Raw genomic sequence first — 12,799 nt, forward strand, 5'->3', positions numbered from 1 at the left:
CTCGTGTATCCTGAGGTGATTTTAGCCCTTTGTGGGTAAATCTTACTGGAACCAGATTCCATCGCAAGAATCCACCTGATACAACATCTCGGCGCCACACGTGAACTGCACATAAATATTGTCCTCAGCCGGCAGACCAATCACAAGCCGCCCCTGCTGAGAGAGCCAATCAGGGACGAGCTTCCGAGCTGACACCTGCTTAGTGAGGATGTTGACTATGGGCGGAGCGCAGCAGGGCGCTGTTAGCCTTCTGACCAATGCAGGAGGAGACGCAGGAGGAGTGACGTCTTTGTCAGCCAATAAGCGGTGAGCCGTATTGTACCTGTCAGTGAGCAGCCTGCGGGTCTGGATAGCTCGCCTAGTGATGGCTTTCCTGGCAGGAATGGGACTGCGAGCCCTATTGTCTCTGCTTTTAGTGTGGCTAGCGGGGGCCATACTCCCCACTAATGAGCTGGATGGTCGCCCTGTGGTATGGCGGCGCTATTCGCCATCAGTCTCCCGGGTGCGAAGAAGTGCAGAGCCCGACGCGTCAGGCAGCACCGAAGGGACCTGTCAGAAGACCGTGGCCTTCCAGGACGTCCTCGGGAAGGAAACGCACCAGGTGTGTCTTTTATCGGTGTCCGGGGTAGGCAGGTGTGAAGTTTGCTATGTGGGGCATTATGTGAGGGCAGAGTTACAGCTGGTGCAGGTATTTCCTGTCAGGTGAGAGCACCTACCTGCACCCGCCTATTAGGTGTCATTATATGGCAGGCTGTCTGGCTGCACTCTGCTGCTTGTCACAAGATTTATTACATTGCATTTCCTGGTTATGGGGAACAATGGACAGGGTCAACCAGCCAGAACTGTTCTGGAGAAGCCAATAATTGTATGCATGTCACATGACCTTCAAAGTCTTACATCGCTGTCTCTTATAGATTAGTCCTTAGCGCAGTCTTGTATGTTACACCTGGTTGATGCTGACATTGAAATTGGAGGGACAGAAAAATAATATATAACCTGTTTATTATTGCATATGTCTTATGTAACTACAAAGACTAACCCCTTCCCATCGGTGACATTACATTTTTCACTTTTGACTCCCCGCTTTCCCATCCAGTAACTTTTTATGTATTTTTCCCACTCACAGAGCCATATGATGGCTTAATGTTTTCGGGACAAATTGTTCTTCATGATGGTGCCATTCGTATCCTGTACAATATACTGGGAAGCTGGAAAAAAAATTCAGAATTTGGTGGAATTGGAGAAAAATGGGCTTTATTTTTTACGGCATACACTCTGCAGCCAAAATGGGATGTCGCCTGTATTCTGTTTCTGTACAATTCTGGAGACATCAAATTTATATAGTTTTATTTCCATTTTAACCCTTGACAAAAATCTAAACCTTTACAAAAAAAAAAAAAAAGTTGCCATATTCTGACACCGGTCACCTGTTTATGTTTCTGTGTATGGGGATGAAGTAGGCTTTATTTTTGTTTTTTGCCGGGCCAGGTGTACTATTTCGTTATACCATTTTGGTCAATGTCTATATGTTTATTGCTTTGATCACTGTTTATTCAAAATTTTAGAGGTGAGACAACTAAAAAAAACAGCAGTTTGGCACTTTTTTTTTTTGTCTCCTTGCTATGGCTTTCACCATATGGAAAACATATTTTTATATGGGATACCTAATGTGTATGTGTTTCACAGTAATGTTTTATATGTATTCTAGGGAAAAGGGGATGATATGAACTTTGTGTGTGTGTATATAAGATAAGATAAGATAATCCTTTAATAGTCCCACAATGGGGAAATTTCAGTGATACAGTTTCATGGATGGTACAGTAGGATATAACAAGAGAGAAACACAAGCTCATTATATATGTATAATTTTTTGTTTTAAAAATATAATAAGTCTATTATGACTGTCAGTAAGCAGTTTGGGTGACTTTTCTGCTATACAAAGAACTTTGTCGTAAACTTTACAGAGTGTGCCTCTATGCATGGTTCCAGGTAATGCTCCCTTTTATACATGTGCTATTTCCTCTGGTCTGCTTGGTGTCAGGACCTGGACAGTGAACTACAGTTCTGGATCTTTCATCATATAATAGACACTATTGATTACAATTGGGTCTGTCAGGTTTCTGTAATAGTACCTCTCATGCTGTACTTTTGACAGAATCTGTGACCGTCCCTTAGTGCAGTTGTGACTAAGCCAGTGACTGACATATGGCATCAAACAGCATAGTTTGCAGACTCTCAGCTGAGCAATTCTCTAAATCTGCCCTAATGTAATTGATGCAGTTACAGTGTTTTGATCATCCTGTGTACAGTGGACCTGTCTGGAGTTTTAGAAATTGTGTAACCATATTTTGGGAGGGGGGAAAAACCGACAGAACCTTTTTTTATCTTTTTTTTTTTTTTTTTTTTTTTTTGAATCCTGCAACACAAGGATTGAAATGTTCACCTTTGATTTGTTTTCATATGTGTGCTGCTTTTTCATGTATTGAAAAATGGTCCTTAAAGGGGTTGTCCAGGATAAATGGAAATCCTTACACTAATTTTAACACATAATAAATAAAAAAAAAAAAAAAAAGTATATTTACTTATATACATTTGCTGGTTATCCGATAAGGGTCCATGTATGAAAACAGAAAGTGAGGTGAGAGGAGTTAAACTTGGTTCACACAGTGTTTTTTTTTTTTTTTTTTGGAACTGATTTTGACGCGGAGGCAGCCTCAGAATCTGGTCCAAAAAACGGCTAGATGCGACTGGATGCCAGTGCACCAGCATCCAGTCACAGCATTCCGCTCCAGATTAGGCCCAAATGAATGGGCCTAGTCGGGAGAGAGTGTCGCGCTGTGGACTGTGGCGGCTGAATCAGCCGCGGAATTCACCTCAAGAAAGGACATATCGCTTCTTTTTTCCACGAGTGGGAACAAACCTCTCGTGGAAAAATTGAATTCAATGGGAGGCAGTCTTTGAGTCGGATTTTGCAGCGGATTCCGCAACAAATTCCAGACCGAAAACCCCTTTATTAACCCAGCTTAAGTGTGGAAGTTACACAGCAGGAAACTGAACCATGTAAATAAATGCAGAAGATACCAGGAGCTCCCAAACACACCTAGAAATCAATCAAAACATGGCTAAAGGTATATTGGTGCATTTATTAACCCATTTAATAGCATTAACAGACCTTTTTAATATATATATATATATATATATATATATATATATATAATTATAATTTTTATTTATTTTTTGCTCAGAAAACCCCTCTAAAGGGCTCGTTCACATCTGCGCCGGCACTCCGTACTTGAGGTTTCCGTTTCCTGCCTAAAACAGAGGCAGGAGACGGAAACCTGCAGGAGACTTTCTCACCCATTCATTTGAATGGGTGAGAAAGCTGTCCAGCCGTGAGCGGCAGTGAGCGTTTTGCGCTCTCCGCCACGAAACCGGGTTTTATAATCCGGACACAGAGTCGGACATGCAGTACTCTGTGTCCGGATAAAAAAATCCGGTTTCGCGGTGGAGAGCATAAAACGCTCACCGCCGCTCACGGCCGGACCCGGTCTATGGTTTCCGTCTTCTGGCATGCAGAAGACGGAAACCATAGAACGGAGACCCTGAACGCAGGTGTGAACCTAGCGTAAGTTGATATCTTCTGCATATTCTTTACTACCTGGACAGTATGTTCTGCCGAGTGACTACATTTAGTTTGAACAAAGAAGTCTTTGTGAGCAGAGTAGAAGTTGTTTTCACTTTACGCTGGGTTCACACCAGCGTCTGGTCTCCGTTATCAGGTTTCCATCTTCTGCATGCGGAAGACAGAAACCTGTCATGCCGAGTCCGGCCGTGAGCGCCGGTGAGCGTTTTATGCTCTCCGTGGGCGAAACTTTTTTTTTTTTTTTTTTTAAGCCGGACACAGAGTACTGCGTGTCCGACTCTGTGTCCAGTTAAAAAAGACTGGTTTCCCCGTGGAGAGCATAAAACGCTCATCGGCGCTCACAGCCGGACCCCTTTCAAGCCCATTCAAATAAATGGGTTTGAAAGATGACTGCAGGTTTCCATCTCCTGCCCTGTTTTGTGCAGGAAACGGAAACCTGCAGAACGGAGTCCCGGGCACAGATGTGAACGAACCCCTAGACTTTTTCTGCTGAGACTTTACAATAACTTAAAACCACAACAATTCCAACTGAAAGTACATGATGGGGAAACGGCTGTTGTAAAGGGTTTTATGTCTGATAGCCTCTTACAAATTAGGGGACATTTCTTTACATACTGTATATCACATGGCTTAGTCCAGTTGACTAACTTTCTATTTTTGGAATGATAATATTAGACTGGGTTTACACTTGTGCCAGGGCTCTCCATCACTCAAGTCTGACGGGGGATTCCACATGCAGTTACCCGTTGATCCCATAGACTATAATCTGGTCAGCCGGGTTCCCTTTCGATTTCGTGCAGGACTTTTCTCTCCACCGATTTTCGGTGGTATCTGCAGCAGAGACCAACACAGTTGTAAATCTACCCTTAACCTGCCCATACATGCAACTGACCGCACAATGGATTTTCATTTTTGCAGTCTTGACCTCAAAACGCCTGTATACATTGATTTGTACCATATGAGCATGTTCAAATGACCTTTTCGGTTATGAAACCAGTACAATACCTCTTGCAATCTGTGACACACGTCTGCTTTAGTACATGTATTTTTTAAGTTCTTTTAATTCAATAGGATATGAAGAGTTAGAGCTCTGTAAGAGCACTTGTCCAGTGGAATGTTGAATTTTATAGCTTATTTGTTTTTAAGTCCTCCATAGAGATCGTACTGATCTGCAACTTGCATATCCGGTTTTGCAAGTGTTATATAACAGGCCTAGTGCCAAATGACCTTCCCTACAGTGCTTGCCCCTATGTGAAACACGCTTATGTTTTAATTTTTGCATACGCAGTGAAAAAGAAGAATTAAGCGTGAAATCAATGGTGTATACTATCTAAGCTTCTTTTGTGCATTTTGCCTTCACATTCATTGTTTTCATTTACTGCTAACTTACAATATAAAGATTGTATCGGAAGCTATAAATAGTATTTGAAAAGTTTAAGGCTAAGGGCTAGTTCACACGTGAACTGCCCGTGCGGGTTTTGACACCAAGAGAGCCGCGACGAGTCGTGTCTCTCTGGTCAAAACCCGCCTGCCGCGACCATCGCGGTCGCGGATTTCCCCTCCGCTGTCGGCTCAAATGAATGAGCTGACATAGGAGGGTGCTGCCGGGGGCGGAAGCCGCGCAGCTTCCGCCTGAAGAAAGGACATGTCGCTTCTTTTCTCCGCTAGCAGCAGCCCGCCGCTAGCAGAAAAAAGAAGCCTGGCGGTCTGCATAGACCACCATTGTAAAGGGGAGGTTTTTGACGCGAAATCTGCTGTCAAAAACCTCCCCTGTGCTCACGTGTGAACGAGCCCTAAGGCCAAATGTTGCAGAAAAGCAGATTTTGCTTTTTTTGTTGTTTTTTTGAGCCAAAGCTAGGAGTGGATTTACAGGTTGAAAGGACACACCTCCCCACAGTCCTCAATGTTTCCTGTCCTTATGGGGCACAAGGCAGACCTGACTCATACAGGTCTGAGTACTTTTTTTTTTTTTTTAATTTTTATTTTTTATTTTTTTTATGTAGATAGTGAGCCCCACCTAGAGCTCACAATGTACATTTTTTTCCTATCAGTATGTCTTTGGAATATGGGATGGAAATCCATGCAAACACGGGGAGAACATACAAACTCCTTTCAGATGGTTTTATGCCCTTGGCGGGATTTGAACACCAGGACTCCAGCGCTGAAAGGCCATACTTAAGAACCATAATAAAAGTGCATGTGTAAACAACCTTCTTGGAGCAAGCGCAGTTCTTCCTCATCCATTGGTCTTTCTCATAAAGAACCCTAAGGGTAATTTCACACGGGGATTTTTGGTCTGGATTTTGAGGCCGTATCTGCCTCAAAACCCTGACCAAAAAGATGGCTCCCATTAAAATCAATCTGAGCTGCTCAGGTCCTTTTTCCGGCTCCCGGAATAAGAAGCGAGATGCTCAATCTTCAGGCCGTTTTGCCTCGCGATACGGCCTGAAGACACTCCTTCCTCCGGACTAGGGCCTCATTGGGCCTAATATGGAGCGGAGTGCGCGACTGGATGCCGGCTACCTCCGCCTCAGGTTCCGGACCAAAAAATCCTATATGAACTTACCCTAAGGCTGAGTTCACACTGAGTTTTTTTTTTGGTGAGGAATTTGGTCAGGAATCCGCCTCAAAATCAGCCTCCAAAAAAAGAGTTCTATTGGGAAGCTTTTTTTTTTTTTTTTGGAGGCTGATTTTGAGGCAGATTCCTGACCAAATTCCTAACCAAAAAACTGTGTGAATTCAGACTAAGGGTAAGTTCAGAGGGTTCTGGACCAAAAGCTGGGTAGTCACGACTGAAAGCCTGTGCACTGCACCGACATCCAATGAATGGACCTAGTTCGGAGGAGGGTGTGTCTTCAGGCCAAATCACGAGGCAAAACGGTCTGAAGAATGAGCGAGTCTCTTATTTTTCCGGTACCAGGAACAAACTGGCTCCCGGAAAAAAGACCTGAGCGGCTCCCATTGATTTCAATGGGAGCCGTCTTTTTGGTCAGGATTTTGAGGTGGATACAGCCTCAAAATCCTGACCAAAAATCTCTGTGTGAACTTACCCTAAAGGCACTTATAGGACTGTCATCAAACTTCAGAGAACTCCCAGAAGTACTAGAAGTACTCAAGTCTGTAGAAGCCCAAGAACAGAATTCCAATATTCAGATAATGTAACTACGGTCACACATCAACACCACCAGGGGGGATCAAGAAACAAACTTCAAGAAACAAGCTTTCAGCAAAAATATTTGTTTGGGCAGAGAAGAAAATTCTGTCCCTGTCAGCAGTCCATTTCAAGGGGGCAAAATAATTCGCAGGCAGATTACTTGAGTCGCAGTGACATTCATCCAGGTGAGTGGTCTCTATTAGAAGAAGCATTCCATCTTATTATAGAGAAATGGAGCATTCCACAAGTGGTCCTATTCGCTTCCCAAGACAACCACAAAGCTCCAACATTTTTCTCTCTAAATCTAAGAGACCAGATTGGGGTAGACACACTTGGCACATCACTGGGATTATTGCCTGGTTTATGCGTTCCCCCTGCTAACAAAAGGTCTTTCAAAAAATCAATTCAGAAGGCACCCTTCTGATTTTTGTAGGACGGTTTTGACCAAAGAGGAGCTGGTTTGACATCAACTCACTGAAGAAAGACTGACCGATTCACTTGCCATTTTGTCAAAACCTCCTTTGCTAAGGCCCGATTTATCATCCGGATCCAGGTAATCTCAAGTTGGCAGCCTGGCTTCTGAAGAAGACCTCTCAAAAGCTTGGGATCTTTCTAACGAGGTCCTCTCAACCTTTTCAACCTGGTGTGGTGAGTCAAGACCAGATCCATTTCACCCTAATATTGCACACGTATTATATTTTTTTTGCAAAAAGGGTTTGATAAGGGCCTCAAAGCTAATATACTAAAGGTCCAGGTATCAGCCTTGAGTGCCTTTTTTTTGGTATGGATTTGGCTAGACATCATTGGATAAAAGATTCTTCAGTGCCACCAAAAAAAGACCCTCAAGGATGATACCTGGACCTTTAGTGTATCGCAGTTTCTGCCAAACAAGTGGGTTGGCAAACGGGTACACCCACCTGGAACTGCTGCAGTCCATCGGCTCAGTTGTTAGGAGCAACGTGACCAGTTCATGGCACCGCCAACACTTGAGGTGATATGAGTCTGCATTCTGAGAACTGGGCTTAACATTTTCAGTCCCTGCTGCCTGTTCCACCTCTGAGCGTCCTCCCCTCACAACCTTTCTAACCTCCATAGTAGTAGTTGCAGTGTTACCCACCTTGGGGTTTGTAGATCCTGGAGACGCCTGCAGTAGCTACTTGGTGACTCGGTATCGTTCCACCAAACACTCCAAATGATCAGCCGTTGTAGGACCTGCTTGTCAAACAAAGCCAACCAATGAGCTCTCACGTGTTCAGAGTATCCAGAATCACGTGACTTGCAGCAGGTATGTATTACAACTCAACTAGCGCACTGATGAACTAAAACTTAACGTTTATTAAATATACATTAAAAATGTGCTGACAGACATATGACAATTATGTTAGAAGATACCCTACTAGAGGAAATATCAATAGAAAAAATGATGTATGCTCGTGTGTCCCACTACAATATCAACTAATTGGAGAAATATCCACAAAGACAACGTGTGCTTTTCATCAAATGAACAGAGCACAGTGACCATAAACACTTACTTACAGTGTGCCTGATAAGGTATAATAATGAAACGGTCTTACTATAAGATGTAGGTAGGGGGATACACAATCGGTGCTGGGCGCACCACAGGAGGATAGTCAGTCCCTGTTCTTTACCTGCCGATAAGCCCTAGCTCCTAATAGACTCCTGCCCTAACAAGGGCAGTCCCAAGCTGACCCTCCAGGTAAGACCCTAGTTGTCCCTACGCGTTTCCCAGTGCAGTATCTCACCGCTCATCAGGGGACCTTAACCTGTAGTCAGTGCTAGGAGAAAGAATCTCCTTATCCTGAGTTTGTCCTACCACTGTGGGCATCTCTCTTGGATGGAAGGAAGTAGTCTGCTGATAGTAGTCGGCGTAGATCAAGGTCCCCTGATGAGCGGTGCGATACTGCACTGGGAAACGCGTAGGGACAACTAGGGTCTTACCTGGAGAGTCAGCTTGGGACTGCCCTTGTTAGGGCGGGAGTCTATTGGGGGCTAGGGCTTATCGGCAGGTAAAGAACAGGGACTGACTATCCTCCTGTGGTACGCCCAGCACCGATTGTGTATCCCCTACCTACATCTTATGGTAAGACAGTTTCATTATTATACCTTATCAGGCAGACTGTAAGTAAGTGTTTATGGTCACTGTGCTCTGTTCATTTGATGAAAAGCACAGGGTGTCTGTGGATATTTCTCCAATTAGTTGATGTTGTGGAGCTTAGTGGGACACACGAGCATACATCATTTTTTGTATTGATATTTCCTCTAGTAGGGTATCTTCTAACATAATTGTCATATGTCCGTCAGCACATTTTTAATGTATATTTAATAAACGTTAAGTTTTAGTGGCATCAGTGCGCTAGTTGTGATCCCGCTTGTCCAACCCAGCGCTAAATCTTAGATGGAAGCGATCTAGTGTATTTGTCAAGTACCATCGTCTGTGGATGTCATCATTTGCAGGGTACTCTGAACTGCAGCTCAAGCAGTGGTCTGTACTCTCTGGGTATCTTACACCAGTACTCTCTACTGCTTTCCTCTGGTCGACCAATGCCTGGCTGAGCAGTGTGAGCTTCTCCATAAGCCTCAAGTTCATCTCCTGGTGTTGTGCTTGCATTTGCTGCAGTCACCTCTTGGCTTCCATCTGGACTATTTGCTGCTGTGACTACATTTGCCGCTGCTGTAGGATGACCTGCCCAAACTGTTTAAAAAGGAGACTGCCAGAATAGAGGACTTTATAAATCTCTCCTGCAGCTTTCACTCAGGACATAGGAGAGAGATATTAAAAAAAAAATAAAAAAAAAAATGGGTGTATGTCTCTTTAAGACTGCGCAGCTTGGGTTTGCCCACATCCTCCACCATATGTGGGGAAGGTAGCTTGGTAGAAGCAGTGGTGCGGACCCAAACAGTCAAGACAGGGACACAAAATGTGCAGCAAACTGGTTTATTTAGAAAAAAAACCCAGAAAAATAAACACTCACTTCAGGCACAAATGAGCAAAATAAAATACAGCCATAAATTCAGGTAAAAATAAAACAAATTCCTGCTCATCCGAGGGACTAACTGAACAGAAGTAATAACCTAACTATACGCGTGGCTTACTTCCAGCTACACAAAAAACACAAGCACAAACTGGTCTCACCGGCTCATGGTTACAGGACAGACCCAGCCACCTCCTCACTTCCTGGATCTGCCCTGAAGTGCAGGCTTCAACCTTTTATGGCCTAGTAATGAGCCCAGGACCCACAGTAGGGCTTAGGCTTACTCAAGACCTGCCCTGAACCATACTTATGATATTGTGCCCAGTCTGTGCTCCAAAATTGGAGGAAGGGGGGGATTGAATTTCAATTGCTCAACAAAAAAAAAAAATCTAGAGAAGGCCTTTACGGTTTGTGTTTGACACAGAATTACAGAGGAGTGTTACCGGTGTTTGCATGCGATTACGATAAAATAAACCTTTAATAATCCCACCATGGGGAAATTTCAGTGTGTTACAGCAGCATGATAATACAGATGCAGGATAATAAACAGTAACATTACAGACGTAGGCACACGTAAGCTGAGAATAGCAGATAGGGGATAAAATACTAGGAGTCAAAGCAGCTAAAGGAGAAAAACAAAAGAAGACTTCAAGATCATTTAGTTCTCTGTATGGAGTGATCTTCGCTTGGCCTGATGTAGATTATGTAGCCTGACCACAGTTGGGGGGGAATCTCTGATAGCATTCTTCCTCACACTTGGGGTGAAGCGGTTGGTCACTGAGGTGTGCTGTCAAGGTCTCATACTTGGGGTGGGATTTGTTTTCCAGCATGGAGCTCACCACAGGCAGTATCCATCTGTCACCCACCACCAGGGTCCAGGGGGCTCCCCAGGAGCGAGCTGGCCCTTTTGATCAGTCTGTCGAGTCTATTCCTGTTTCTGGTGTTGTGTTGTGCTGTGTATGAAGGGGACTGACATACCTGTTTTTCTGGGGGATGGGCATAAGTATCTGACTGGTAGCACATGACTCTATAGTGGCTGGGTGATGTTATTGCAACTTGGCTTCACTGACTTTAAAAAAAAAGAAAAAAAAAAAAAAAAAGGGGGGGTTTGATGTGTTATTACTAATGTCTTGTTATGGCGGTGTTAAAAGTACAACCTCTGTGCCATCCTTTTCAGTGCTGAAGGTACAAGTAACTACCTCTATATGTGCAACTTATATTGCAGCTTTCAAACTAGTCGTCTTTAATAAAAATCTTGTTGTAAAGTGTATATAACTCCTGTATATAGCTGAATAGTATGCTACTTCTGACATGCATATTAAAAGGGTTGGACAATTTCAGACCAGTATTGACAGACCAATGTTATTATTTGTGTAACAAAAAGTTACATTTTCCAATATATTTTCTGTAACCATTCCTCACAGTTTTCTAGATATCTGCTTGCTGTCATATTCAGCTTACACCCAGTGGAAAAAAAAAATCAGTCCATGGTCATGTGATATACACAGGTTGCACGGCTTGTTATAGTCACAGCACAGTAATCAGATATCTGCCTGGTGCACCTATGTGTCCATCACATGACCATCCACTAAACAGAAGCAGAATGAATAAAAGCAAGCAGAAAACTGTGAGGAATTGATACACAAAAATGTTATAACTATTTATTATATAAACAAATCCATTGGTTTCTCAAATATTGGTCTTAAAGTGGCCAATTGCTTCAATGGGAAGGATATGCCCACATGAGGGCTGGTTCACAGCTGGGAACAATGAAACCACACGGACCCCCTATAATGAAGTCCGTGTGTTTTCCGCACAGTGTCTGCACAAATCATGTGGAGGGAAAAGTGCTGAAGTACTTTTCTCTCCGAATGATTCGTGCGGAAAACACACGGACCCCGTATATATATATATATTATATATATTATTTTGTTCATAGCATTTAAGTGGCAACTTAAAAGATCGAAAGCCTTTCCAATTAAGAAGTGATTACCACACACCCCATAGACTTCTCCATGCAGGACTTTTCTCTCTGTAGACTGTAGGCAAAGTCTCCTATGGCGAAACCAATGCAGACGTAAACCTAGCCTGAGGGAGGGTTCACATCTGCACCCCAGTCTCAGTTTTGCAGGTTTCTGTTTCCTGCCCGAGAAACTGGACAGGAGATGGAAACCTGCAGTCAGTTTTCAAACCCATTCATTTGTGTGAAAGTGTCCAGCCATGTGAGTGTATCGTGCTCTCCGCGGTGAAACCGTTTTGTTTTTGTTTTTTTTACCGGACATGCAGGACTTTGTGTTCGGTTAAAAAAAAAACAAAAAAAACCGGTTTCACTGCGGAGAGCACAAAACGCTCACAGGTGCTCATGGCCAGACACTGTCTGCCAGGTTTCCATCTTCTGTTGGCAGATGTGAACCCGGCGCAGATGTGAACCCGGCCTTGGCTGCTGGACAAATGCTTGTTTAGCCAGCAGCTATTTCATACCAAAGGCTAAGGCCCTATGTAGCAAGCCACAGCCAAAAATCGAAAATGACTGTATTGAAAACATATTTTTTTGTTTTTTTTTTTCTCAGTGCTTTACTTAGAAAGTCCACAGAGGTATCCTCTGCGGACATTCTGTCCCTATTATACCTAGAAACCTATCTGTATGTATAATTGACATGCTGTAAGCAAAAACACAACATTTTTTGAAATTGCAGCATTTTCCCTGTAGATATTTCTCTGCAGCGTGTGGATTGGATTGTTGACTAATTTCAGCTGGCTATAAATACTGGCCATGCAGTTTTGCTGTTACTACAGGGCCTGTAATGTTATAAGGATGAAATTATTTAATGCTTCTCTAATAGAGGAGTGAAGCCACCAATGGCCTGGGGACTGGATCTGTCTATAGGGTCATCTAGCATCACCTTTAAAAACAGATGGTAGTTAACTTTTTTTTTTTTTTTTTTTTTGTTATATTTACTCCATGTTTTGACCTGGAAAAACAGTATTGACGAAATCTGAACGTTTATC

The 12,799-nt window shown here is 43.3% G+C and overlaps 1 protein-coding gene across 2 annotated transcripts in view; it reads left to right on the forward strand.

The window, feature by feature from the left end:
* Positions 1-308: 308 nt before the first annotated feature.
* SORT1 (sortilin 1) overlaps positions 309-12,799 on the forward strand; it is a 64,538-nt gene continuing 52,047 nt past the window's right edge. For both annotated transcript variants that reach the window (XM_075264273.1, XM_075264274.1), the window contains exon 1: positions 309-601. In XM_075264273.1, the coding sequence (XP_075120374.1) occupies positions 365-601 (237 nt within the window). In that variant the 5' untranslated portion in view covers positions 309-364. The remainder of the gene's footprint in view (positions 602-12,799) is intronic.

Source organism: Leptodactylus fuscus, chromosome 2, assembly GCF_031893055.1.
Source record: "Leptodactylus fuscus isolate aLepFus1 chromosome 2, aLepFus1.hap2, whole genome shotgun sequence".
NCBI classification, from domain to species: Eukaryota; Metazoa; Chordata; class Amphibia; order Anura; family Leptodactylidae; genus Leptodactylus; species Leptodactylus fuscus.